Below are 27,413 nucleotides of genomic sequence, written 5' to 3'. Positions count from 1 at the left end.
CTGAAATCCTAACTCAATATGATGGTATTGGAGGTGGGGACTTCGGGAGGTCATTGGGTCATGAGGGTGAAGCCCTCAGGAATGGGATTAGTGCTCTTATAAAAAGGGTCCCAGGGAGCCCCCTAGCCTTTCTGCCTCGTGGGGATAGAGGTTGGCAATCTGTAACCCAGGGGAGGGTTCTCACCAGAACCCAGTCACGCTGGCTGGCATCCTGATCTCAGACTTACAGCCTCCAAAACTGTGAGAAATAAATTTCTGTTGCTGATAAACCACCCAGTCTATGGTAAATCTGTTATCACAGCCCAAACTGACCAAGATTATCACAACGTTCTCCTAATTTGGTTTCCTTTTCCCAGCCTTGCCCCAGACTGTGTCAGTATAGGACCAGAGGGATTCTTACACTCTATTTTTAATTTTTTAAATAGATTTTTATTTATTGGGACACCTGAGTGGCTCAGTCGGTTAAATGTCTGCCTTCCGCTCAGGTCATGATCCTGGGGTCCCAGGACAGAGCCCTGTGTCTGGCTCTCTGCTCAGCAGGGGAATCTGCTTGTCCTTCTTCCTCTGCCCTGCCCCCTGCTCATGCTCTTGAGAGAGAGGGAGAGAGAGAGAGAGAGAGAGAGAGAGCTTGTGACCACACAAGAGAGCATGAGCACCTGGGGAGGGGAGGGGCAGAGGGAGTACAAGCAGACTCCCTGTTCAACCCAGAGACAGTTGCAGGGCTTGACCCCAGGACCCTGAGATCATGACCTGAGCCAAAGTCAGTTGCTTAACCCACTGAGCCACCCAGGTGCCCCACTTAGGTAAATCAGAACATGTCAGTTCTTCGCTCGAAAACCACCAGCATTCCCCCATTTCACTGGGAGTAAAAGTCAAAGTCCTTACAAATCCCTACAAAGCCTGGCTCCATTTAGCATTCTATCCATCCAGGCATGTCTGACCTCATCTCCACCTCTTCTTTCCCTCCACATTGACCTCTTGCTGTTCCTAGAACTAGTGGAGCACCCTCTGCCTCAAATCCTTTGCACAAGCTGTTCCATTTGCCAGGATGACTGTTTCCTCATATATCCAAATGGTCCTTCCCTCACCTTCTTTAAGGACTTGTTCAAATGTCCCTCACTCCCTGAGGCCTTCCCTAGCCACCCTAGTAAAATTGCTAAGCCCCTACATGCGCTCCTGATTCCCCTCTTATCATGCTCTATTTTTTTCCCATTATCACTTAATTTCTATCATAATATATAATCTGCCTGTTTTTTGTCTTCCATCAGCCCTCTAAGGACAAAGATGTTTACTCTTTTTGTTTCCTGATGTAATCCAGTACTTAATACAGGGCTGACACAGAGAACACACTCAAAGATTATTTATAGCTTTATAGCTTTAATGAATACCTTCTAGAAAGAGTCCTATAGAAAACTTCTTTCCCAGCCTCAGGTAAGAAGTTCCTCAAGGCTATCCCAACACAAAGAACAAGCCTACCAGCTGCATTATGATCACCTGTTTATGACTTCCCAGCTCTCCAGGGCAAAGTCCTTGTCCCAGCATCACTATCTCTCGTACTTAGCATAGAAAGCTTACAAACCGGACACAATTCAACATCTGCTGAGTGTTCAGGCCAAACCACACCCAAATTCAGGTTCTCAGCCCCTCCTCCTCAAGGGTACTAACTCTTGGGTCTCAGCTTACAGAGGCCCTAGACTGGTGGGGGCAGAGACAAGTGGTGGGTATTTTTAGGCTTGGATTGCCAGAAAGGGTTTAAAGACAGAAGGTCACCTGGCCTGAGTGACACGGCAGATCAGCAGGTAGCACTGGAAGCCCTGGTTGTTTGCTCCCTGCCTTTCCTCATCCTCTCCCTCAGGCTTTCCAAAACAAAGATCAAAATGTATCCCACTTGTTGTCCCCTCCCTGCTCCATGCAATTGCCCATCATCCATCTAGGCTCAAAGATGCTGCTCTTATCAGTCCCTTCCTCCCTCCACCCGTGGGGCCACTGCCCCGATTCAGGTCCCCTTACCTCTGGACAATTATAACAGTTCCCCAGCCCACCTGTCACCCTATACCTGCCCAGTGGCTATAGAAAGCTGAATGTCTTTCTCTGCCTCCAGCAAATAGCTATTCTTTCCTTCAAGACCACATTCGAGGTCATCTTTTGATTCCTTCTTGATCCCCACCTCCTTCATTTTCTCCATGCTGTTTTAATTAGCTTCTCCTTAACAAAAAGTTAGAAATAATCTGAAAGTCACCAAGGAATACTTAAGTAAATTCTGGTATATCCGTACAACAGCATACTTATGTAGATATTCAAATAGCCTCTTTATACATTTCTAATAACATGAGGAAATGATTAGGAACAATATTGAATAAAAAGGAAGTAATAGATTTGCATGACCACTTGGTCTGAACTCTGCAAAAAAAAAAAAAAAGGTCAGAAGAGAGACTGAAAGAAATATGACAAAATGTCAACCGTGGGTCCTTCTAAGTGGCAGGATTATTCGTGTTAGTTTGGTTACCTTCCCCCTCCCCTACCATCTTGTTTCTCTGTATTTTCCAAAATTTGTTGGCAAAATAGCCTGTAATATCTTCAAAATAAGAAAAAGGTTATTCAAAAAATGATTTATTATTCCCTTCTGTTTTATTCTCACTGTGCATCATGAATTCATTTGAATGCATCTGTCTCCTCCATCAGACAGAGAACTTCTCAATGGTAAAGACCAGATCAGATTATCTCTGCATTCAAAATCCACTCCTAGCATTTAGTAAGAGAGTGCAGAGAGAAGAGCCAAAGCCTCAGGAGTGAAAGCTGATGAGTGGCCCAGAGCCCAGAACTCTCCAGATCCATTTACCTGTAGCCTCTATGTCTCCTACCTGTCCTCAAGGATGCAGTGGGAGACCTGGCCTGGAGCCCTGGAGAGGCAGCATGGTGTGGCAGGCAGAGCACAGCTCTAGCTCCATTACTTCCTAGCAGTGAATCTTAGGCATGTGGCTTTGCCTCTCTGAGCCTGTTCCCCATCAGTAAGCAGGTAGAGAGTAAGAACAACCCATCTGGCAGGATTGTCCTAAAAATATATATATGAGGAAGCCTAGTGGCTCAGTGGTTGAGCATCTGCCTTGAGCTCAGGTCGTGATCCTGGGGTCCTGGGATCGAGTCCTGCATCGGGCTCCCAACCTGCTTCTCTCTCTGCCTGTGTCTCTGCCTCTCTCTCTCTGTCTCTCATGAATAAAAAATAAAATCTTTCAAAAAAATACATATATATATATGAATGAAAATGTCAGCACACTACTATGCACACAGCTGATAATTGTGCTCTGGTCTACAGAACGGGACTGCTGAATACTCAACTAGCTTTTTACCTGAATTGAACCCTTTGGGTTGCAAACTGATTGAAATCCAATTCAAGTTAAACAAAGAAAGTGAATTTATGGGCTCAATTAGGAAGTGAAAAGCAGAGCTGGATTGGAGGCCTCACACAGAGTCATTGGGACACTATGTCTCTCTGTCATATGTGTATTGGTACACAAACACATTGACTCATTCTCAGGTGGGCTTCCCCCGCCCCAACAAGAGCAAAGCACCTCTTTCTCAAGAATTCTCAAAGTTTTGTCTCAGGATTGCCTCTGATTGGCGCATCTTGAGTCATGTTCCCATTTCTGAGCCAATCCTTGTAGCCAGGAAATTCAATGCTCCAATTGGCCAGGCCTAGACTGCCCAAGCCAGGGGGTGGAGTCATCCCCCACCCCACAGGACTTTACCCTGTGCAGTGCAAACCACTTGGTTCAATTCTCAGCTCCACCACTGACAGGCTGTGAGACTTTGGGTAAATCACTTAGCTTCTCCGAGACTCAGTTTCCTCATCTGTAAAATGAGGATGATACGAGTACCCTCCTTTCAGGGCTGATGTGAGGATTAACTGAGGTAACACAAGTAAGGCTGTTAGCACAGAGCCTGGCACGTTATAAGCACTCAGTGTGTGTTGTTTTTAATGTCCTCAAATACAAACACAGAAGACCCTTTCTGAAATTCCTGTTCGGGATTGAAAACCTAAACAGGCTCAAATGGGATGATTTTGATTAAGCAAACCTGATTCAAACACGGTCACCCGAGAGTCCATTTCCAGCAGCCATCTTCGTCCGCTGCCTGGATCTTGGTCCTGCTGTTCACATGACCTAGAATACACTCCTCACTCCTACCTTCACCGCATTTCCGTTCTTTCCCTCCTTTGGGGTCCCTGATAAAACATCAGTTCCCCTGCATATGTCATTAAGGGGGGGGGAGGATCTAAATACTGGATGTCTCATTTATGCAAATATATATGTGTTTGTGTATTTGTGCGGGGTGTGCCTGCATGTGTGTGTATGATTTAAAATACATAGAAAATTTCTGGAAGTCAGGAGAATAGTGGTCCTATAAATGGAAGGCAAAGAAGGACTAGATCTTAATCATCTTTGCATTCCCAGAACTTGACACACACGGGCTGGCATTGGTGTGTTCTTCCTCATCTGTAGCACGACTACTATTTATTGACCATATACTATGTGCAGGCCATGTACCAAGCTCTTATTATCTCATCAAGCAGCAGTGACCACCATTTAGCAGATGAGATGTCGGTGACATGAACCCAGGACCCATTCCAGCCCCCACAGGAATTAGGAAAATCAGACAGCAAGAGAAAATGCTTCTGATTTCACACAACCTCTGCCTTAGTGGTGGTGACGTTCAGGCCATCATTGACCATCAGCAAGCAGAACGAGGCCATTTCTTGGAGACGCCACCTGGGATTGTGTGTGTGTCTAAATCGGGAATGTGGCTGTTGATGATTTGCAGGCTGCTTTGGGAAAAGCCTGAGTTGGAGACACAGGAGAGAAGCTTCTTTTTCTGTCTCTCAGTCACGCACACATACGCATGCACACACCTGTCTTTCTGATGTAGGCGGGGCCAAGTCCCACTTCTAATTTACCTAGTCAAAACGAACAAAAACAAGCAAATGAAAACAGGCCAAAGAGGATTTACTGCCAATTTCCTTGGAGTTCCTAGGAATGTGTTTCAGATTCTCTACAAAATCCCAGGTTGCAGTCAACTATTTTGGAGCGCTGCCACCCGGCAGGGGAGGTCCTCTGCAGGTGGGAGCGGAGGGGGGTGGGGGGGCAGGTAGCTAGGGAAGCGGGGTCCAGGGCTTTCTCAGAGAGGCTTTAATGAGAGGGAGGTGAAGAGGAAACAAGAGGCCTGGCTGTCAGCCTCGGAGCTACAGTGACTGGTAAACCCGGATGGGACCACTTCAAAGGGGCCTCACCTTAATCATAGGTGCTTTGAAGAGGCTGGGATGAAAAGCCTCAGAGGTGTCATTACTTGCCATGCTGTTCCCCCAGGGGCCTGCAGGGGTCTCCGGGCTGCCTCCCCGAGCCCCAGGGCCGGCTCTCCACTCTGCTCACCCCCGCAGCTGGCGGGGCTGCTCCCCCAGCCCCGCAGCCTCTCCCTCGGGGAGCAGCCCAGCCTCGGTGAGGCCGAGCCGGGCTGGGCAGCTCCCTGAACCTCACAGGCTGCGGGATGCAGCCTCACCCAGTCGGGAGGACAGAGATGCTGTTGGAGAGAGGCTAGGGTGAAAGAAGAGGTGGCAGGGAGGAAGGGAGAAGGGGACTGGTGTCACCATGGCAACGTGGATCCTGCATCCTGGAACCCTTCTCCCTCACTGACCACAGGTCCCCAGAGGACTGTGGCTTGAGCCAGAGGCACACAAGCCAGGGCTTGGAAGGTGTTTATCCCTTGGACTGACTGACTCGTTCCTGTGGGCGCCTGTGCGGTAGGCTCTGGGAAGGAGGATGTGACGCAGGGCTTGGCGGCGTTCTCAGCTCTAACTATGCCCATATCTGTCTCTCAACTAGGGCACAGATGGGGGAGCAGCAGACGGAGAGGATATTGGAGTAGAAGGCTTTCCCCTTTGCTCAAGCGCTGCTGGAGCCTGCCCCCCCCAGCAGGCTGCAGGGGTCCCCCCCATCCACTTCTTTTGGGAGGCCTGAGGTTGGGGGGGCAGCGGACAATAGGAAGGAATGGAGCCAGTGTGCCACTGCCCAGGAGGGAGCAGCGCAGTGGTATGAGGAGCTGGGCTTTTTGCAGGGGAAATGAGTTGGGTGGAAGCCCTGCCCCTCCTTTTGTCCCAGACCAGGTTCTCCTTGTGCCTCTTCCCCTCCCTTCCCAACCTGCTGCAGCCAGTCATCTATCCCCCTCCTCAGGGGCTCTTTGGCCTCCAAATACTTGCACACCGGTTCGACCCTCAAAAACCACTTCTTTCCACCTGCCCACCCAAGTAGGTACTGGCCTGGGCCTTCCTCCTCCTGTCAGCCTCCTGGGTGCACGGCCTCCTCCCACTCCCTGCTTTGACTCTGTCCCCCAGAGTCAGAAGGTCACTTGTTGAGACAATCTAGAAGAGTGGTGTCCTGCGTCGTCATTATGGGCAGTTATGGGTGTGGGGGAATGTTGAATGGGAAGGGGCTTGAGGGAGCTTGCTGGGGTGCCGCCAGTCGCCTATGTTCTCATCAGGTGGAGGTTACACAGGTGTATAGAAACAGGTAGAGAGCTATGGAGCTGTACACTTAATATATGCGCTTTTCCCCTAAATTATATTCCAAATAAAAAAAAGAACTAGGGTGAAATGGTCAACCAGAACCTCTTTTTTTTTTTTTTTGGCAACCTCACCCCGCCACTGCTCTTTGGAGCCGGCGGACCACGCCCTCCTTCCTGGTGCCCTGCCCCCAGCTCTGCTCCTCTCCCCTGGGGCCACCCCCCTTGCTTTGGAGCCCAGAATGCACCTGTCTGCCACCTGCTTTCTAGCTTTCTGTCGGTGGTTCTGCGGTGCGCCCAGGCACCTGGGTAACCTCAGAGTCTCGACCCCTCTCTCTCTCTCAGACGGCTCAGAACAGACTGTTCTGACATGGTTTAGTCATCCTTGCCTTCTGGAAGCCTCCCACCCGGGTTGTGACCACGACTCCGTAAAACTCCCTGTCTCCTTTCTCTGTCCTCCAGGGTCCCTGCCCACTGTTGCCAGATTCACATTCCTCAAGTTCACACCCATTAGGCCCTCCTCCCTAATCAGTCATTTCTAGCATTGTAGGTGCTGGCAGATGGAAGTCAGGCAGGCGAGTAGGCACTGAAGTTGTGGGACTAGTGGGGAATTACTGCTTCTGCATAGCATGGTGATTCCCATCTTACAGATAAGAAAACCAGGGCTCAAGAATGAGCTGCTTCAGCTAAGAACAGCCTTCTGCATCCCCACGTCTACAGAATCACCTCTGCCTCCACTAGCGTCCGCTGCCTGGATCTTTTCCTTCCCCCTCTGTGTTTGGAATATCAAGCTAGTTTCTACTTCTGGGCCTTTGCACATGCTATTTCCTCTGCTGGGAATGACTCCACCCCCCCACCCCACCCCACCCCCGCCCCACTTGTCTCCAGTAAACTGCTACTCACATTTCAAGGCTCAGGTTAAGTATCTCTGAAACACCTTCCTTGAGGACACCAGACACATTCCCTCCCTCCATTGTCTCTAGTTCATATTGAGCATCTCACACCGGATGCTGTATTGGGATGAACCATTTGCTAGTGGGTCTCTCCCCCCACCCACTAGGCTGAGTCCCTGGAAGCCAAGGTCACATCTCATGTTTGAAATGTATAGTTGGGCAGCCCTGGTGGCTTAGCGGTTTGGCGCCGCCTTCAGCCCAGGGTGTGATCCTGGAGACCGGGGATCGAGTGCCACGTCAGGCTCCCTGCATGGAGGCTGCTTCTCCCTCTGCCTGTGTCTCTGCCTCTCTTTCTCTCTGTGTCTCTCAGGAATAAATAAATAATTTTTAAAAAATGAAATGTATAGTTACCGTTACTAAGCACTTACACAGTGCCTATCATGGAGGCTAAAGGCATCGGCCACGGAGCCAAGCAGGTTTCTCTGTGCTTCAATGTCCTCACCTATAAAATGGGCATCATTATATACCAACCTCATAGATTATTATGAGCAAAGGGTTGGGAACCAGGCGTGGCATGGAAAGCCCTCAATTATCTCAGCCCTTTCATTCTTCTGTGGTCTTATTTAATCCCGCCACCCTCTGAAGCAGGTATTATCACCCCCATTTTACAGAGGAGAAAGCCAGGACCCAGACAACACCCAAGGTCACAGAGGAGCCAAGCTGGCCCTCTGGACTCCAGCCCCATCTTCCCTACCCTCACCCCTGCAATCCACTCTTCCTCAGCCCAGCACCTGGCATCCCTGGCACCCATACAAGCCTAGTCAATGTTTGTTTGTTGCATGAATGAAAATGATTCATCAAGTGGCATGTTGGCAAAGTTTCTGGGTGATTATTTGGTGTACTTAATAAACTGTTTGCATGGTTGACACATCCTGGTCACCTCTAGCCTCAGCTAAATGTCACTTCCTCAGAGACTGTCAGCCACCACCCACTCCCATGTACATTAGCTCGCCAAGTAAGAAACAGAGGAAGAATGAACGAGAGACCAGTGAGGATCATGGGTAGGAGGAGAAAGGGTGGCGGGCCAGGAACAGGAGTGAGTCTCTGATTATAATGTTTCATATAGTTTGACTTTCAGATATGTAACATCTCCAAAAAAGTAAATGAAAACACTGGGATGGGGTGGGGGAGTACTCACTCATTATTAAAATCAATACAATAACCACAGAGAAAAGAATGATTTCACATTACTTCTGGGCACTGTACTCGGACAGTGCACCCTTAGTGAGATATATTCCAAGGACAAGAAAACCCCCCAAACTGTAAAAACACCTCTTTACCCCATAGGTATGTTTACTAGTAATATTAAAATTGTAATTTTAATACATTAGTGTTACTAGGCACTAAGATTTTCGCTGCAGAAGTATGTATATAAGACTTTCAAAAAAGATGAGCTCCTTCTATTTTCCCTCAGAGCCTGTAGTCGGTTATGCCACTTACTGTTTTGAGGTCAGATTCGCTCCCTGAAAGGTCCTGAGGGGAGCACATGGAGAGCTGGGGGGTGGGGTCACTAACTCTCCCAGACAGGCTTTCCTGTGCTTGGCTCTGGGGCACTGCCCATACTTTCAGGCCTTCTGGTATTCCTTGGCTTTGAGTAACACACTCCCCTCTCTGATGGTTGTGAATTAGAACCCAGCTTTGCCTAAGCCTTCCATGGAGGGGCAGCAGGAGACCCTTCCCCAGGCCCGAGCCAGGCTATGGGGTCCCAGGGTCTTCAAATGCTAGCCCTGAAGGGACCTTAATTCTGGGGATATGAGCTATGCCGAGGACTTCAGAACACTCCTGGGGAACCAACCTCTCAGAGCCCTCACCCTCTCCCCAGACTGACTGGGCCGTCAGCTGGCTTTGCTCTTGCCTTGCAGGTTGATTATGGCAATACTGGCTCTTGGGTTAATGAGAAGTTGGAAAGTAAAGTGTTGGATAAAGGTAAACTGACAGATTCTTCTTGAAGCCAGTGAGACACAGGAATGCAAGGCCGAGGGCTGCTCCTTTATCAAGGCTAGCCCAAAGGAAGCATTGCCCATGGGCACTGGTGCAGAGTCAGCACCAGAACGGGCCTCAGGGACCCTCCCTCACTCATAGGGCTCCCTGGCCAGCGGCAGGGTTCGAATCCTGGTTTCACTGCTGGAGAGCTGGCTGTGTGACCTTGGGCAGGTTATTTTACTTATGCACCATTTCTGCATCTGAAGGTGGGGAGATAAATAGGGCCGCACTCACAATTCCTATGTGAATAAGATCATCTTGTGAAGAGTGCTTTGCTTTGAGACTTGCAGTGTGGTCCTATGCAGTGTGGTCCTATGCAGTGTGGTCCTGGGCCAGTGGTCACCTGGATCCTGTGAGGATGAGAAACCTCAGTCCCCTCTGGAGTCAGAATCTGCTCTTGAATGAGGCACCAGCTGTTGTCAAACACTGGTTTAAAATAACCCGAGGGAGGTGCTGATCAATGCCCAGGGGGAGTCACCTCTGCTACACACCCCCCAGGCCTGCTGGGGAGAAGCCCCCAGTGCAAAGAGGTGGACCAAGGGCTGCCCATGTCACTTTATCCTTTTCTACTTTATTACTTCAAATTAACAACCACAATAAAGCTCAAAAAAGTCCAATATTTACACAGGAAAAAAGTACAAAATTCCCCCCAAAGTTCTTCAGTATTTTTTTTTCAGTTTTTTAAATTACAAAGTAATAAAAAGCTTTGCTCTTTAATTAAAAAAAAAAAAAAGAAAAAGAAAAAAAGGGGGAAAAGAGGTAAATAAATTAGGAAATACACACACACACACACACACACACACACACACACACACACGGAGAAAAACAAACAAAAATAAAGTAAAAATGGGTGTTACCTAGGAGGAGTGGATAAATCCAGGGCCCAGCCCTGACCCCAGGCTGCTCCTCAAGAGGCAGAACCCAGGGAGGGTGGGGCCCCAGGTGCCTCGGGACTGGAGAATTAATTTATAACCCAGGAGCCGGATGCTTTCTGGAAGTAGTCTCCATGGATTCTGCCCTAAGACCCAGAAGGGGAGGTGGGGGCTGCCACAGGCTGATGACAGTTGGGGGTCGGGAGTGGCAAGGGCCCTCTGCCCTTGAGGGACATGGGAGTCACTGCCTACCCCCATGTCCTTGTTAGAAGAATAGAAATTCGGCCTGGCAGGTGGAGCGGGGCACCTGCTGTCCCGGGAGCTACAGACACAGACACACACGCACACGAGGAATCGCAGCCCCCAGCACCTCGCCACCCATTCCTCAAAGTCTTCTTGGAGAGGCAAAGAAGAGACCCAAACGCTCAGGGGACATTGGAAAAAGCCCAACGCAGGAATTCAGCCACAGTCATTTCAGGGCAATTGGGGCTGTGCATGTCTCCTGGGGTCCTGAGGCTCAAGAGCACCCAGTGGGATCTGCCTCCCACCAACCAAACCTTTCCCCCAGTTCCTCGGGCCACCTCTTGATGGCCCGGCCCGTGAGGACCAGCTGCATCTCCAGCAGAGAGACAGCCCCTTCCAGCCGGTGTCTGTGTTGGCTGGGGCGGGGCCATGGCGTCTGGCTCCTGTAGCCCAGTGTCTGGGGAGCATTTGGCAGCCTGAAGGTTGTGGACAGTGGGAAATGCATAGGGACAAGAATCCTCTGTGCTGAAAGCATCCCATCTTCTTGCCATTGGCAAAAAAAAAAAAAAAAAAAAAAAAGGAAAAAGGAAAAAGGAAAAAGAAAGAAAAGAAAAAAAAAGAGGAAAAAAATAAAAGAAACAAAATCCATCGTCGGTTTTATGCTGGGTTTTTTTCTTTTTGTTCTTTTGAGTGGTTTTTTTCCCCATCTTTTTGTTGTTGTTTTTTAAAAGAAAATACAGTGAAGACACTAGAAGGGGGAGAGAAAACAGATGAGGTGCACGTCTGCCTCTGGCCACCCATCCACAAGACCACATGCAGTTCCCACTCTCTTGTCCCCAGGCTTTGAGCCGGTCCCTCTCCGGGGACAGAGCAGGTGCTCCATGTTCATCAGAAGAACACAATCTCTCTCCCTCCTCTGTCCTCCTGGTAAGCAGACACACCTCGGCCCCTCACCCCCACCCCATAGAAAGAATAGAAGGACTGGTTCTTGGACCTGAGAGTTGGCATAGGTAAGCCCTACTTATATCCCAGCTCTACCTGTGGAATGAATTTCTGCAAAGTAAATCATGCTCAGGATGTCCTGGTTTGAGGCCAAGCTGGTGAAGCCCCCTAAAATGTACAGATTCCCCAGGGAGCTCATCAGCATGTCCCCTCCACCGACCCCCACAGAACCTCTGCTTCCCCAAGCTGGGCCCCAGAGCAGAGACCTGCTGTTCAGCACCTCAAGCCCGCATGTGGCCATGGAAATCTCATCAAGGTTCACACTGGCCAGAGGGCTCATGGTGGCCACCAAGGGCCTTCTCTTATAGCAGAGAAACTCCTAAATCTATGACCCCATTCTAAGTGCTTTGTGTGAATGACGAGTTTAACAGCCCAGGGGAGGAAGGACTGAAACCCTGGGGGAGCTTGTCAGGGTGTGGGCCCCAGGGCTGTCTCCGCTAAGAACTAACTTTGCAGATTGTTTTAAGGCAAGGTGGGGCAGGATGGAGAACTGACCTGAGTGAGGGCAGAGGAAGGGTTCTCCAGCAGAAATTAGCTGGGGTGGGCTGGGCCTACTCAGAGCCTGAGTCAGGTAGCTCCAAGGTAAATTCTTTTGGGAGCTTTGCATTTGGGGGATCCCTGCCACTCCCCCCCCACCACTCCATTACATATACTCATCTCCCTCCTGGGGCCACGGGTGTTTCTAGGCCTGGCTGGGCTGCCTCTGCAGCAGATATTGACTCACCTAAGCAAATACTGGTCCGATGGTGGCTCCTCCTCACTTCCCGAGATGGTCAAATGGCACGCTTGTCTTTGGGAGGAGAGGCACAGAGGTGGAGAGGGATAAGGAGCTAATGATGGCAGTGTGAAACTCCATGCCCTCCCCCCCCCGCCCCTGGAGCCAAGGTAAGGGGTATGTGATCTCAATGACCCTAGGACGTGGCTGCTGTGTAGACAAGCACGCTGCCCAGAGGCAAAGCAGCCAGCTCTAGACCCACCGCAAGTCGGGGCCATCAGACTCGCAGCTTGTGGCCCGTCCTGAGGCTCACCCACCTCAGGCAGAAGGACCAAAGCAGGTCTCCTGCCCACCTCTGCCAAGACACCATCCCCGGGCAACCACAGACTCCTCCTTCCTGACTTTCCTAGTCCAAACAGGGCCCCAAGTGGGGCCACCAGCAGAATCTGACCATCCCTCAAATCCTGTGCTGAGCAGGACCTGAGGGGAAGGGGGTTTCCCAATGGCAGGGACCATCAGCCCCTCCTCTGTGAGCTCCCTGCGGCCCACCCGGGCTGGGCCTTGGTAGTAAAGGGGGGATCCCAGATCACCATCTGCTGGGGGGCAAGCTACTTCTCTGAGCCTCAGTTTCCTCTTTGCTCAGTGGGGCTAAACCCACTCAGAAGATTAAATGAAGCCAAGTTTCTGCTCAACAAAGGGGGCTGCTCCAAAGTCATCGGGGAGGTAAGAACAGAAGCTCGAGCCCGATTCCCTCCAGACTACAGCCCTCCAGTGCAGCGGTGAGGTACAGTGGGGCTGGCGTGGGTGCAGCTCACCTGTGAGGCTGAAATCCGGGAGACCTCTTGCCGCCCAGTGAGGTCGGAGGATGAGACGTTGGCGGGCGCACCCCTGTGTAGTCTCATGCTCACCTTCCTCTCTCTGTCGACTCGTGAGATCGCCCTGGGAGAAGTGTTGCCTAGAGGGTGGGAGGCAGGGGGAGGCCACCCTCAGCGCCCAGGTCCCCGGCCGCCCCCATTCCCAGGCCCAGCCACCGCCCAAGGTCCCTGCTCACCAGCTTGCTGGATGCGGGAGGCTGGGGTGGAAGCTGTGGGCTCGGCAGCACTGCGGAGCCGGTTGGCGGTGGCCCCCGTGGGTGGCCCAGGGGGCAGGGCCCGGGTCGCGGAACCCCGGAGCTGCCCCATCCTCTCCTCGCGCTCGTGTTCTCGCCGCTCCCGGTCCACATCCTCGGGGTTCCGGGCCGCGCCCTGTTGGGGTGAGAGAAGACCTGGTCAGCCCTGAGAGCTCAGGGGGCTCTGAGATCCAGCACTCCCGCCAGGCAGAGCATGGGGAGGGAGGCCGAGTGGGCACCTGGGGAAGACACGGCTCAGAAACCCTCTGGCCCAACCTCCTCCCCACAAGGCAAGGAGCCCGAGGCCTAGAAATGACCCACGATCACACAGGACAGAGAAACAGAGCCACACAACCGCCCAGAGGAAGGAGGTAGCTGGGTCTGAGAAGCAGAGCAAGGTCACTCTGCCCTGGTCTCAAGGGGCTAAGGCAGAGCTGGGAGGAACAAAGCCCCAGAGTGTGCAAGGGCACTCCCTGACGCTCCCAACCTGGGCCCCTACTGTGTTCAGAAGCCCTCAGCTCCTCCGAGTTTCCAAACAAGCAGGGCAGGTGTTCAGAGACCCAGGGAAGGAGTAACAAGGACAGCTAGAGGCAGGGCCAGGACTTGAACCAGAGCGACAGCTGGAGGACCTCATCAAAGGCTGTTCTTCTCCTGTCCCTGGACCTGGCAATGACATCTGGCAGGTGCTGGGGGGCAGGCAGGGGTGGCCCTGAGACAAGAGAGGAGCTCAGGGGAAGCTCAAGGAAGAATGGCCAGATGCCCCGTGGAGAAAAAAGAGGCCTGATGGGCAGGCTGGGGTGGAAGGGTTCCGTGAGCCCCCCAGGCCTGCCCTCCAGCCGCTGCCACCCCAGTGAAGGAGGAAAGGAGAAAGGCTCAGAGAGAGGAGCATGGCACGGGAGCGGCACCTAGCCGCATTACCTAGTTGGTCCTGGGGTCGTCCACAGGGAAGGGCGGGGGGCTGGCATGAGGGGGGCCGCATCTGTGGAGGAGAGAGCTGCAGGCTGAGTGGGGGGCCTGTTCACGGGCCAGGGGGTACAGGCTCCTGCAACCCTGTGCCTCGCCCAGGGAACTGGCTGAGAAGGCTCTGCTGTCCTTGGGAAATGAGGGCTGGAGGTGACCCTTGCCTTTAAGCAACTCCAGAGATGGGCAGCTAGGGATCAGAATGATCCATGAATCCTAGTGAGGAATCAAGGCCCCAAGAGCTCTCATGACCTATGTGGGGTCACATAGCTCAGGGCAGAGCCAGGGCTTGAATCCGGGCCTCTGCTGCCCAGTCCTACTCTGCAGCCCCAGAAGAGTTAGTTGAGAAGCACACCCCTGGCCCTTCCGCCCACAAGCCTGTCCAGGCAGGCCTGACCACCAGGGCTCTGCCTCTGACTCCAGTCCCCGTCCCCGCATCCCCCCACCCCCGCCACCCCAGGCTCCACTCAGCCCTGATAGGATGGCAGCGAGCCACTCAGCCAGGCAGGACCAGAGCAAGCCTGTGCTAAGAGCACTGTGGGCAGGGCTCATCCCTGGCCTGGGCCAACTGAGGCTGGTGAGCCACGTGGTCCACTCTGAGGGCTGCAGCCCTGAGGTAAGCCACTGAAGCAGACAGCTGGAGCCCCTGCCCCTGTGACCCCAGCAGGCTCAGGTCAAGGCCAGCCCAGAGCAGGAACTACTCTCCACGCACGTTTCCATCCAACCAGTAACGCCTCAAGAAATGCACACCGGGGAGGTTTCTTGGCTTTTATTTGCCCACAGAAAACACAAAAGATCAACATCAAAGTCACACAAGAATCCACCTCTGTCGTGCGGACCCCTGTCCTTGGCTACACTGAGTCTCCTGCTGGCCTGCTGGGTGGACCTCGGAATACAGGGGTTGTGGGTGCCGACAGCAATGTCCCGAGCTCCAGGGATCCGGGGGCTCCAGGGCCCTGACACCGAATGGGGTGGCCACTTCACGGAGAGAAGCTCTGTCAAGGGTGCAATCCTTCTGGCAGGAGTCCGTAGCCCTTGGTGCCTGGCGTGGGGTCCCGTCTGTAGGGCGGTGCTGGTAATGGCACCAGGGGCCTGGCCTTGGGGTGAAGGCATGGACGGTCCCCATATCACATGTCAGATGCTTCCGCCAACAGGCAGGTAGAGACGGTGGAGTTCACCGTGGTGGTGATGGGGTCAAAGGCGCCCAGGGATCCCATCCAGGACCCTCAAGTCAGAGATGCAGAATAAGGCTGGTGGCACCTCTGCTCAGCTTCTGACTCTAGAGCCTGCTTCAGAGGGAACCCCAGGAAGGGGTCAGAGTACCAGCCATGGGTGGGTGGGGGGTGCTCTTGGCCTGGGTTGAGATGAGATCTTGTCAGCTGGATGGTCCCATGAGAGGTTCTGTGAGAACCCATCTAGAGTACCACTGTCCCACAGAACTTTCCGTGATGATGGAAATGTTCATGTCTGCCTTATTGGACGTGGTAGCCATTAAGCAAACACATGTGGCTCCTGACAACTTGAAATGTAGCAAATGCAAGTGAGCAACTACATTTTCAGCTTTGATTCCTTTTAATTAAAATTAGCCACACGTAGCCAGTGGCTACCATACTGCATGGTGCAAGCCTAGACAACATAACACCCGTTTCTTGGAGCTACACTGAGAGGAAGGGCCAAGCCCATCCCCACAGCAGGCCCGGGAAAAATTTTCTACACAGATGTCCAGATGCCTTGAGCAGTGAACGCCCTTTGGTGAGAAGAGCTGGCCCCTGGCCCCTGGCCACACTCCCAGCTGGAAGGTCTGGGGTGAAAGGTGCCCCACTGCCCTTTGCCCACCCCCACCCCTCAGGTCCCTTGGCCCGTGGGACTGATGTTCTCTGCCTGACCTGTCAAACTCCTCAGGGAACAGTACTGCCCCAAGCCGAGAGAGAAGAGGGGCGCCAGACCAAGTGCTGACCCCAGTGTCCAAGAGGATAAGCCCTCGGGTCCTGAGCATCTGGCATCCACCACAAAAGGAGAGGCACACCAGCATGAAGTGCGATACAGGCTGGGGGCGTTTAATGAGTTCAGGTGCAACAGAGAGGCCACCGTCGGGGTCTTGCTGAGGCTGCTCCCAGTGCCCGTTCCCACCAGGCCCTCCAGGGCAGTGAACGTCATCCCTCCTTCAGGCTCTGTTCATCAGGCAGCTGATTCGTCCCCAAGAATCTCACGGGAGGGCCTTCTCCACCACTCCCTCTCCACCGCACCCCACCAACGCCAAGGGACACCTCCTCAGGCCTGGCCCCGATGGGCGCAGACACACCTGGTGACGTCAGAACTGGGGCCCCGGAGTCCAGACCACAGGCCAGTAGTTTTGGGGGGGCAGCTCCTCCACCTCCTCCACAGGCCTATCTGGAGGGCCCTGGGTGCCCAGGGGCGCCGGGCACCTGGAAGGGACAGAGAGCACAGCAGAGGCTCAGCCTCTTGTGCTTGCCCGGCCAAGCGGTAAATCTCGGAAAGGCCAGGCCTTGGTGGGTCCTTACCAGTAGGAGGGTGAGTACGTGGGCCCGGCCCAGGGACGGGGGCGGGGGCAGGGCAGCGCAATGGCTTCGTTGTCACGGGGCTGAGCCTGACTCGAGGAAGCCCCCTTTTCCAGAAGAGATGTGAAACGAGACACACAATTTCACAGATTCCGGAGCTCCGGGCACAGCTGACGAACGCTCCTCCCCACCCCCCACCCCCCCCAAGACCTTTAAAAGAGGGAGACAGAGCAACCGCCTAACAAGACCCAGGGTCCCATGACCAGGAAGAAAGAAACCACAATGAACGGGTCGAGGCTGGCCAGAGAAGCCACGCTGAAGGCAGCCGCCTGGGATGTGCAGAACAACCAGAGCAGGGTGGTGTAGGCAACGATCAGGACAGCCGGGGGGCCCGCCAGCGCCATCCACGCCCCGCCGAGGGCACCGAGGAGGGACTCGAGGCCCAGCCAGGTCCTCTTGGGCCTGGCGGGAGGTGGTGCCCTGCCCAGGCCCTGCTGACCACAGCAGCACGTGCTGTCAGCACAGATGAGGCTGCAGAGGGGAGATCGTGGGGACTCCGGGACCCCAGCGACGTCGCTGGCACTGTCCAGGTCATAACTCCCATTTTTCGGGAGCCCCACCCCCCACAGGGTCACTTTGGCCTTATGAGTCAGGGCTTTCCCCGTCCAGTCCCCCAAGCCCGCCTTGGCCTCCAGGTGACTCACGAATTTGAGCATGTTCCAGTCGAAGACGTAGTCATAGGAGAAGCCCTGCCGGTGGAAGAGGTTGCGGAAGAGCTGGCGCAGGTACGAGTAGTCAGGCTTGTCGTCGAACCGCAGGGAGCGGCAGAAGTTGAGGTATGTTGAGAACTCAGCTGGCAGGGGTCACAGAAAAGGCCGAGGTGAGGCCCAGCCTAGGCTCCCAGGGCCCCCGTAGCCCAGGTCGTCCTACCCACTCACCCACTATCCCTACAAATACTTTCAATCTAAGAGGAAACAAGATGATGACAGAGCTGAACTACGGTCCCTCTAACAGTGCTAAAACCCTCGCACGTTGGTGGGGAGAGCCTGGGAAGACCTGACTAGAACCAAAGAGCCATGAATTATGAGCAAGTGCTCCCTTGCAGTTGGCTGGCACCGCAGTCTTAGGCCACAGCTCTATCTGCTCTTGCCAATCATTCTGGGGACCACGTGCACAGGGCAGATCGGAGGGATCACAAAACCCAAAGGACAGTAAAGAGCACAGTGGGAACTCCCAACATGACGTTAGCCACAGGAGGCAAACTTCCTCCTCCAGAAAGCAGGGGTGGGGAGAGCCCTTGTGAGCTAGTAAAAAATATATACTGGTCTCAGCCCCCATTCCTGCACAGAGCTCCGAAAACCCTTGTAAATCTCCAAACGCTAAGAGCACTAGGAGCGTCTTTTGTTCTGAAAAGGCGACTCTGGGTGGGCTCCTAATGGCTCCTGGAAGGGTGGGCTGCGCACAAGAGCGAGCCATGACTAGAAGCTTCGAATTTTCACCGCCCCACCCCCACACACTTCTCTAGAAGGGAGAGGGCTGGAAATGTAGTAATCGCTTATGTTTACATGAAGAAGCCTCCATAAAAATCCCAACAGGATGGGGTTTGGACAGCTTCCAGGTTGGTGAACACGTCCCCATTCAGGAGGGTGACACACCCCAACTCCATGGGGACAGAAGCCCCTGTGCTCGGGTCCCTCCCAGACCTCACCCTATGTATCTCTTCATCTGGCTGTTCATCCACATCCTGTATCATAGCCTTTAATAAAGTGGAACACCAAGTAAGTTCCCCCGAGTCCTGTGAGCCGCTCTAGCAAATTCATCTCAGCCAAGGAGAGGGGCTGGGAATGTCAGACTCAGAGCACAGGTAGCAAGTCAGACTTGTGACCGGCCATCTGGCGGGGTGGGAGGGAGTGGTCTTGAGATCGAGCCCCCAAAACCTGTGTGATCTGCTGCCGCCTCCAGGCAGACTATGTCAGAACTGAGTTAAGCTAGAGGACACCCAATGGATGTCACGGAGACTTGCTTGGTGGAGGGAACCTCCCCCATGTGTGGTGAGCTAAAGTGTCAGAACGGGCATGTTCTGTGTGGGTGGTAAAGGAGGCTCGCAGGGCGAGGAAGAACTAGCTTTCCTAAAATGTAGCCCTTGTGAGATGAGGCAGGAGAGGGGCCTGAGCAGGGACAGCTAGTCTCTGACTAACGTTCTGGCACCGGGGCAGTGGGGTCCAGTGTGAGCTGGGCGGCCTTGTCTTCCCCTTGTTTTCCCCTGCAGGGGGTCCGGGTCCCCAGCTGGCTGCTTCCCTCATTGGGCTACTCACAGGGGTAGCCTTTGCAGAGGACCTCAATCGGTGTCGACATCTTCTTCTCACTGATGCGCTCGTACTTCTGGCGCTTGGTGGCTGCTTTGAGGCCCTGCCAGGGCAGGGACCCTAGGTTGAAGTACATGAGCACGTAGCCCAGACTCTCCAGGTCATCTCGACGGCTTTGCTCTGCATGGAGTCGAGGACAGGGTGAGGGGCAGGGTCCACTGGGGCTCCACGCCAATGGGGACTAGGACCCTCTCCCTCCAGGACATGCTCAACTGAAAGGCACTGCCCCGACTCCCGCCAGCCCTCACACTGGCTAGCCGCAACTCCCAAATAGACACGGGTTATCATCCCTCCTACAGAAAAAGGCCTGGGGCCAAGCTTTCCCTACTCCATCTGGGTCTAGTTTCTCTAGTGCAGGTACTTATTTATTCAACAACTATGTAATAAGCACCCTGTTGCCTCCTCGCCAGCCCACATTGTGGACAGGGTACAAGTGTGGCAACAGACAGGGCCAGGCTCGAACCTGACTCTGGTCCTCTCTAAGCTGTGCAATGCAGAGCGGCCTCTGTTGCACCTGTGAGCCTGCGTGCGGCCCCCGCCCCCCACCCCCCCACTCTATGTGGCTGCTGTGGGGGCAAAGCAAGGCATGTTAAGGTGCTTGCCATGCCATAGCTCTTCTCCTGAAAGACCCAACTTTGGGGCAACAACTGAGGGGGAGCAGCCTGGCCAGCAAGCCCACGAGTGCACACACATGGCTTCCCGGGCCTTGCACACTCACCGATGCCCAGGTGGGTGTTGATGGAGGCGTAGCGGGCAGTGCCGGTTAAGTTCTTGTTTTCCCGATAGGGGATGTGCTGGTGCGTGCGGGCGTCCCGATACTTCTTGGCCAGGCCGAAGTCGATGATGTACACCAGGTTGCCCTTCTTCCCCAGCCCCATGAGGAAGTTGTCAGGCTTGACATCCCGGTGTATGAAGTTCTTGGAGTGGATGTACTCGATGCGGCTGATCTGGGGGAGGGAGCAGCAAGTCACTCAGTAAGTGGTCCATGGAGGGCACCCTGGGCCAGGCCCTGCACTGGGGCCTGAGGGCAGGGGTGGTAGGAATAGAAAAGAGGCATCTGTGGTCCCTGCCCTGGGGAGGGGAGAAAGATCTGTCTCCGCAACTGCATAAGATGATTTTGAGGGGCAGGTCAGAAAAGGCTTCCTGGAGGAAGTGACGTAGAGAGGAATTCTGAAAGGAGCGCACCGAGGCTGCTGTGCAACAGGGACAGACAGCAAGGTTGGAAAGCTAACGGCAAGATCTAGAGATGAAGCCTGGTAAGGCATCTGGGCCTGGCCAGGAGAGACTGCTGCCTGGCTCTACACCATCACCAGACTTGAGGAGCTGGAGTTAGAGAGGCATTTCAAAGACTGTTCTGGCAACCAAAATTGTGGGGGAAGGGAGGAAAGGGTGAAGGACCAATGAAGCCTAAACTCAGGGGTGACAGATCTAGGGAACAAAAGACAGGATTTGTCTCCTAGCTTGCAAAAGACACCAGAGTCAGGGGGACCATACAGACCCTTCCTTTAAATATTATGTCAGAAACTTGAATGAATGTGGGTATACACAATACGTCCTCTGGCAAGCGAGTCCTGTCTCTGGGTTTTAGGCTTCTGGAAGTCAACAGCTTCGTCTGGCTTGGCAGAGTATTTCCTAAACCTTTACTGAGTGTCACATCCTGTGAGAATCTGACAAACTCTCCTCTGCACACACACATTTAGTCCCAAATTGCAAGTGTTTGTAGACTCTGCAGGCCAGCTGCAGACCCAGACCCCTGCCTAACAAGAGCTCCACGTATCATTCTGAGTCCAAAATTCTATGTTATATATATATATTTTTTTATTTATGATAGTCACAGAGAGAGAGAGAGAGAGGCAGAGACACAGACAGAGAGAGAAGCAGGCTCCATGCACCGGGAGCCCGACGTGGGATTCGATCCAGGGTCTCCAGGATTGCACCCTGGGCCAAAGGCAGGCACCGAACCACTGCGCCACCCAGGGATCCCATCTATGTTATATTTTTAAAAAGGTTTCCTCCTCTGAGTTTGTAAAGGGCTTTAGGGCCCAAGGACCGCTTATCAGTGGGCCGTGTATCTGCTCTGGTCCAGGCACTGTGTAGTGTCCCTCTTGACCCCACAACAAAGGAGAGACTCCCACATGAGACAACTGATGCTCAGAGAGGCTTAGCAATTACCTACAGTCAGTCACACACTGGGGTGCAGCCCAGATTGTGTGATCATTGGCTTTAGAATCACCTGAGGGCAGGGTCCCAGGTCCTACCCTAGGAGCCCAACCCAGGAGGCCTAGAGATCTGCATTTAAAGCCCTGCTATATGGGGCAGCCACAGTGGCTCAGCAGTTTAGCACCGCCTTTAGTCCAGAGCCTGATCCTGGAGACCTGGGATTGAGTCCCACGTGGGGCTCCCTATATGAGGCCTGCTTCTCCCTCTGCCTGTGTCTCTCCCTCTCCCTCTGTATGTCTCTCATGAATAAATAAAATAAAATCTTAAAAAAAAAAAAAAAAAGACCCCCCTACCCCCAATTCTACAGCCAATGGTCAAGGTCCCTGGTCCTGGTCTAGGAACCAAGCCTGTCCTATGTCCCTGTCACTGCCTCCTGCTGGGGCATCCTCCAGTCGCAGGAGGCAGGGCTGGTATCCTGTGCCCAATGGTACGGTAGGGACTCACCATCTGGTCGGCCAGGAGCAGCACCGTCTTGAGGCTGAACTTGCGGGAGCAGAAGTTGAAGAGGTCCTCGAGGCTGGGCCCCAGCAGCTCCATGACCATCACATTGTAGTCCCCCTCGGCTCCGCACCACTTGATGGACGGGATTCCCACTGACGGCCAGAGATGAGGGGTCAGGTTGGCCGCCCCCCACCACCCCCATGCACGCATACACACCCTTGTGCACAACCCACCCCCACCCAGTGCTATTCAGGCTCCACCCCCAGGCCCCACCCAGCCCTCACCTCCTCCCTGCATCATCTTGTAGAACTTGCTCTCGATGTGCAGCTGCGGGTGCTTCGTTTTCACACACTCGAGCTTGATGGCAACTTCTTCACCAGAGGCAATGTTGGCACCTACCAGGGATGGAGGAGGGACACAAGAGACCTGGGTCATGCTCGGCCAGGCAGGTGGCCCCAAGCCACGGCTAACTCAGTGTCTGCCCCTAAGCAGCTCAGCACCCCTTGGGGAAGGCTGGAAAGGCAGCAAAGGGCCCAGCACCATATCCAAGGGAAGTGGAGCAGCTGCCGGCACAGAGCAGGCACCCAGCTCCTCTTGGGTGGGAGTGCGGAGGGGAAGGACGGAGGATCTGCAGACGTTTCACAGAGCCACAGGATGATGCAGCAAGAAGGCCGGGTGTGAAGGGAGATGGGATGGGCTGCAGGAGGCCCACAGATCCGGGGGAAAAAGAATTTTATCCTGGAGGGCGGGAGCTGCTGAGCTGGAGAGGAGTGAGGTCAGTGGGATATCAGGCTGAGGAGGAGAGAAGGGGGCAGAGCAAGGCTCTGTCTCAGGAAGTCCCAAGGAAGACCCAAATCCAAACTGTGCCTAGCCTGTTTCCCCATCTCTAATACCGAGGGGGCTGAGATAGAAGCCTGGGGGCTAGAATGAGACAGGGCCCAGGTCTAACTATAGTGGCAATAACTCAAACAGCGGAGCCTTAGCACATACACACACAGCAGGTCCAGAGAACACCAGCATTGGAAGAATTTAGGATAGGAGAAAGGATGGAAAAGATGAGCCTCTGCCATAAACGTCCTTGGAACAACGGGCTAGCCAGCTGAGAAAAGACACCACAGTTCACACCACACACCAAGAGAAATCCCAAGTGAAGCAAAAACTTGTGTGGAAAAAAGAAAAGGTGGGGCATAAGTTAGCACAGCCACTTTCCCTTTTTTTTTTTTTTTTTTTAAAGCAATCTCTACATCCAACGTGGGGCTCGAACTCAAAACCCCAGATCAAGAGCCAAGGCACCTTAGCAGCCACTCTGAAAAGCAGGCTGGCATTTACCTAGTGGAACTGAATACACACATAGCCTTGCCCAAGCAAGTCCACTCCCGAGTAAAGTATCCTTCAGAAACATGTGAGCCCCAGGAGTACAAGAAGGAGCACAACCCCCAACCACCCAAATGTCCAGCATCAGAATGGCTAAGCTGCAATGCAGTCAGAGAGAAGAAGGCCACAGGGCAGTGCAAAGTAATGGATACCAACTCCATGCGGCTGCTAGGTGGCTCCCAGCATCTTAAAGCTTGGTACGAGAGAGCGAGGAGCAGCACCATTCCTAAGGACCCAAGGTGAGGACAACCCAGTGTGCAGCAATAGGACATGTGGCCAAACTGAATGCATCTCTCCACAGCGGGATGTTATTCAGCCACTGGAAGGAATGAAGGACCCACCACACATGTTACATTGATGAACCTTACAAATGTGCTACATGAATAAGCCAGACCCACAAAAGCACAAATCCTGTATGATTCCATTACAGGAAATGTCCCAAATAGGTAACTCTGTGGAGTCCGGAAGTAGACTGCTGGGAAGGGGAAAGAGGGCGTGCCTGCTTAATGCACAAGGGGCTTTCTTTTGGGGTGATGAAAAATGTTTTGGAACTAGGTATGAATGGTGGTTGCACAACAATAGGAATGTATCAAAGGCCATGTAACTGTGTATTTTAAAAATGGTTAATTTTGTTATGTGAAATTCACCTCCACTGAATAGGATTAAGTCCAAACAGTAAAACCTCTTCAACAGGAGGGAACAATTTTCAACTGTCAGATGGTGGTTCTCTCTGGGAGGGGAAAGCTGACGAGGAGTGCAATGGGGTAGCAGGGGCCTACAAGGTGACAGGCAGGTCCTCCTCCAGCAGAAGGTACCTAATAGCATGCGTATCTGTTACATGTATTCTTTTGTATCTTCTCAACACTTAATAAAAAGAAGGGACGCCTGGGTGGCTCAGCTGTTGGGCTGCTGGCTCAGGTCATGATCCCAGGATCAGGGATCGAGTCCTGCATTGGGCTCCTGCGAGAAGCCTGCTTCTCCCTCTGCCTATGTCTCTGCCTCTCTCCTTCTCTGTGTCTCTCATGAATAAATAAATAAATCTTTAAAAAACAAAAATGAAAAACACTTAATGAAAAGAAAACAGTGAGATATTAGAAGAAAGAAGAGAGAACTGCCTTACAAACTTTGGGATAGGCAAGGCTTTTTATCCCTGATTTAAAATCCACAGGCTATTAAAAAAAAAAAAAAAAAAAAAAAAGGCTCCGTCCCACCCAAAAAGGGAATCCCTTCTCCCTGACAAAAACACCAGCAGCAAAGTCCTAAGAAATATACCTGTAACTTATCAGCAGCAAGGAGCTGAGAGTGCTAATCTGTTAGGAAAAGGACCAAAGGCTCAAAGCAAACAGGGTAAAGGATTTGAATAGATACCTGGAGAGAAGAAATCACTAATATAAAAATGGTGTACTCATATGAAAAGATGCTCAATCTTCTGGTAAGAGAAACACAAATGGTCCTCAAAGTACACTCCCATCTATAACTGGCAGATGTTCTGCCGTAAGACACCTGTGCTGTCTGGTGGCAGGGTTGCGGCACAGGGGGCACCCCGAACTGGAGAACCCAGCTCCGACTTCAGGGGTGCACTCAGCACCCTGGTGTTTGCAAAATGGGCCTGGATGAGGCTGTTGGCTGTTGACTGTGGGCTGTTTGCAACAACAAAACTTGGACACAGCCCAGATGTCCATCATTCTGGGGCCTGGTTAAATAAAGAATGGCCCATCAATAACATAGAATACAATGGAAAAAGAATGCGGAAACTCTCTCTGTGCAGAAGTGGAAAGATCTCAAAGATACAGGAAGTGAAAAAGCAAAGTACAGAACAGTATGTATTCTATGCTCTTTCTAGCTTAAAAAAAAATGAAAAGATGGGGAAATAATACAGATCTGTGTTTAGTTGTATCTACATAAGAAAACACTGGAAAGAAGCACTAGAAACCAGTAAGGGCCAGGCAGGGCTACTCAGACCCCTAACCCTGGAGGGGAGGACCATTTACTAGACTCCAGGTTATACAACTGCCACTTTTCCCAACACCTTTGCTGGGATATAATTCACATGGCACACAATTACTTCTTTAAAGTGTATATAGTTCAGTGGTTTTTAGTATATTCATTCACAAGGCTGTGTAACCGATACCACCACCAATTTTAGACTATTCTCACCACCTCCAAACCCTAGTACCCCTCAGGATTCGTTCAACATCCACTCATCTACCATCTCGATGGGTCTGTCTATTCCAGACATTTCACTTAGATGGAAATCATACAATATGTGGTCTTTTTGTGACTGATTTCTTCCACTCAGTGTGTTTTTGTGTTTTGTTTCTCGTTTTGTGTTTTCATTTTTGAACCCCGTAAAATAAAATTAAAATTACAAAGAAAAGAGATTACCAACTCCAGTGAGCAACTGGAGAAAAAGTACTTTGCCAACTGTAAAATGTTCTGGTACATTGACACTCATCAGTGGGGAGAGCCACACACATTTCTGAGGGGCAGTGGGACGTGGTATGGGAGAGGTTGTTCTGAGGTGTCACCAGGCTGAGCACAGGGCCTGGCACATAATCAGTGCTCAACGAAAGTTGGGCTCAGTAAGTAGTGGGCCCTGGGCTTCAGACATGAGCCCGTGTCCTAACCACGCGCAGGTCAGTGGGAGAAAAGGCTGCACAGGCTCCAGATGTGTGAGCAGCACTGTACCAGAGAGAGGTCACAGCACACGAAAAGGTCCAACGGGAGTGGGGTGCAGTGAACCCTGAGTGGTTTGGTGCAGCTAGAGCTGGAAGGAGCTGAAGAAGATGGCACAAGAGGGGAGCAAAGGAGAGCTCAGAAGGGTCTCAAATACCAAGCTGAGGTCTTGGCTGTGAGCCTGAGACTCCATGGGCTGGGTATGGATGCCTTGTTGCAGGGATCCTCAGCCTCTGCACTACTGGAATCCGGAGCCCGTCCTGTGTGTTGTAGGATGTTTAGCAGCATCTCTGACTTCTACCCACTAGCTGCCAATGGTAGCTCCCTCTTCCCTGAGTTTAAACGATCAACAATGTTCCCAGACCTCATCGAATGTCTCCTGTGGGACAAACCTGCCCCCAACCCCTGCCCTTGTACAGACCCACTGGCATTAGGAGAGGACTGGAGAGGACGTGAGGGGCGAGGGAGACCCAGGAGTACTGTCCGGAGAAGAGCTGATTGATGGTGACCCCTCTGAAAACAGGACCCTCCAGCACTTATGATTCGGAGGATGCATGCAGAGAGGAGAGGTGCCCAAGAGAACATCTTCCCTGAGATGAGGAGGGGCGTTGGGAGTGTGTTGGGAGCCCTTTATCCCCTGGCACTCCCCTGCCATCCTGCAAGGACTACTGTTTATATCTCTAGTTGACACATATAGAAACTGAAACACCAAAGGTCAGAGACTATATTCTGCGCTAACTTCCCCAGGGCAGGAGCCTCGCTCTTAGGTAAAGCCTTCGGGTCTCTGCAGAGTGCTGGAAAGCTGCCACGGCTGGGTGGCCCACGGCTGGCTGCCCCCACAGGCTCCCACCACCACAAGGCCCCTCCGCTGCCTCTAAGTTCTGTCAGAAAGCCACCAGCCTTCCCCTCTGATCTCCCTTAACTCCCACTACTAAGGCTCAGAAAAGGTTAATAACTGGCCCAAGGTCACAGGTCTGCAGGGGCAGAGCTGGGATTTGTCTAGCATCTCATTCATTCAATCAACAGACACATACTAGGGCCCAGAGCGGCTGAACCAGCCCTGCCCTGGATGAGATCAGCTCACCCTCTGTGGGGGCAACAAAGGGTGACCCTAAGTGCAAAGTACCAGAGCAGGGGCAGTAGAGGTAACCCAGCAGGTAGGGTACAATGGCTCCCAGGGTGGGAGGAGAGGGCAGTCTGGAAAACAAACTGGGACACGGCACAGGGCCTGGAGAGAGCCAGCCTGGGATCTGGGGCCTGGGGAAGTCCTGGGTGGGGAGAGGGGTGACCACCGTCACATGGGGGCTCATTTAGACACCAACACAGACACATGTAATCAGGGACCTGGCTGGACTGGAGGTGCAGAACACAGCACCCCTCCAACCCCCTGCCATTTAGACTGAGAAATGGAGACTAAGAATAGGGAGCTCTC

At 52.8% G+C, this 27,413-nt stretch overlaps 1 protein-coding gene and 1 long non-coding RNA gene across 12 annotated transcripts in view; one reads left to right on the top strand and one right to left on the bottom strand.

The window, feature by feature from the left end:
- Positions 1 to 5,667: 5,667 nt before the first annotated feature.
- LOC125755914 (uncharacterized) lies at positions 5,668 to 6,641 on the top strand. The gene is made up of 2 exons (XR_007413458.1): positions 5,668 to 5,791; positions 5,874 to 6,641. It is a non-coding gene; the product is annotated as an uncharacterized LOC125755914 (long non-coding RNA).
- Positions 6,642 to 10,036: 3,395 nt separating this feature from the next.
- CSNK1E (casein kinase 1 epsilon) overlaps positions 10,037 to 27,413 on the bottom strand; it is a 33,887-nt gene continuing 16,510 nt past the window's right edge. For 5 of the 11 annotated variants that reach the window (XM_035696422.2, XM_035696423.2, XM_025460124.3 and 2 more), the window contains 5 exons: positions 22,216 to 22,326; positions 21,935 to 22,083; positions 19,989 to 20,217; positions 19,220 to 19,390; positions 17,097 to 17,757 (listed from right to left, as the gene is read on the bottom strand). In XM_035696422.2, the coding sequence (XP_035552315.1) occupies positions 17,117 to 17,757; positions 19,220 to 19,390; positions 19,989 to 20,217; positions 21,935 to 22,083; positions 22,216 to 22,326 (1,301 nt within the window). In that variant the 3' untranslated portion in view covers positions 17,097 to 17,116. Of the gene's footprint in view, positions 11,349 to 12,326; positions 12,393 to 13,132; positions 13,273 to 13,368; positions 13,562 to 14,343; positions 14,405 to 15,139; positions 17,012 to 17,095; positions 17,758 to 19,219; positions 19,391 to 19,988; positions 20,218 to 21,934; positions 22,084 to 22,215; positions 22,327 to 27,413 lie in introns of those variants that run through there. The other 6 variants (XM_025460165.3, XM_035696427.2, XM_049115296.1 and 3 more) reach the window with 5 other exon arrangements.

Source organism: Canis lupus, chromosome 10 (genome assembly GCF_003254725.2).
Source record: "Canis lupus dingo isolate Sandy chromosome 10, ASM325472v2, whole genome shotgun sequence".
NCBI classification, from domain to species: Eukaryota; Metazoa; Chordata; class Mammalia; order Carnivora; family Canidae; genus Canis; species Canis lupus.
The sequence above is the reverse complement of the archived record's forward strand: the minus strand, read 5'-3'. Positions and strand labels throughout refer to the sequence as shown.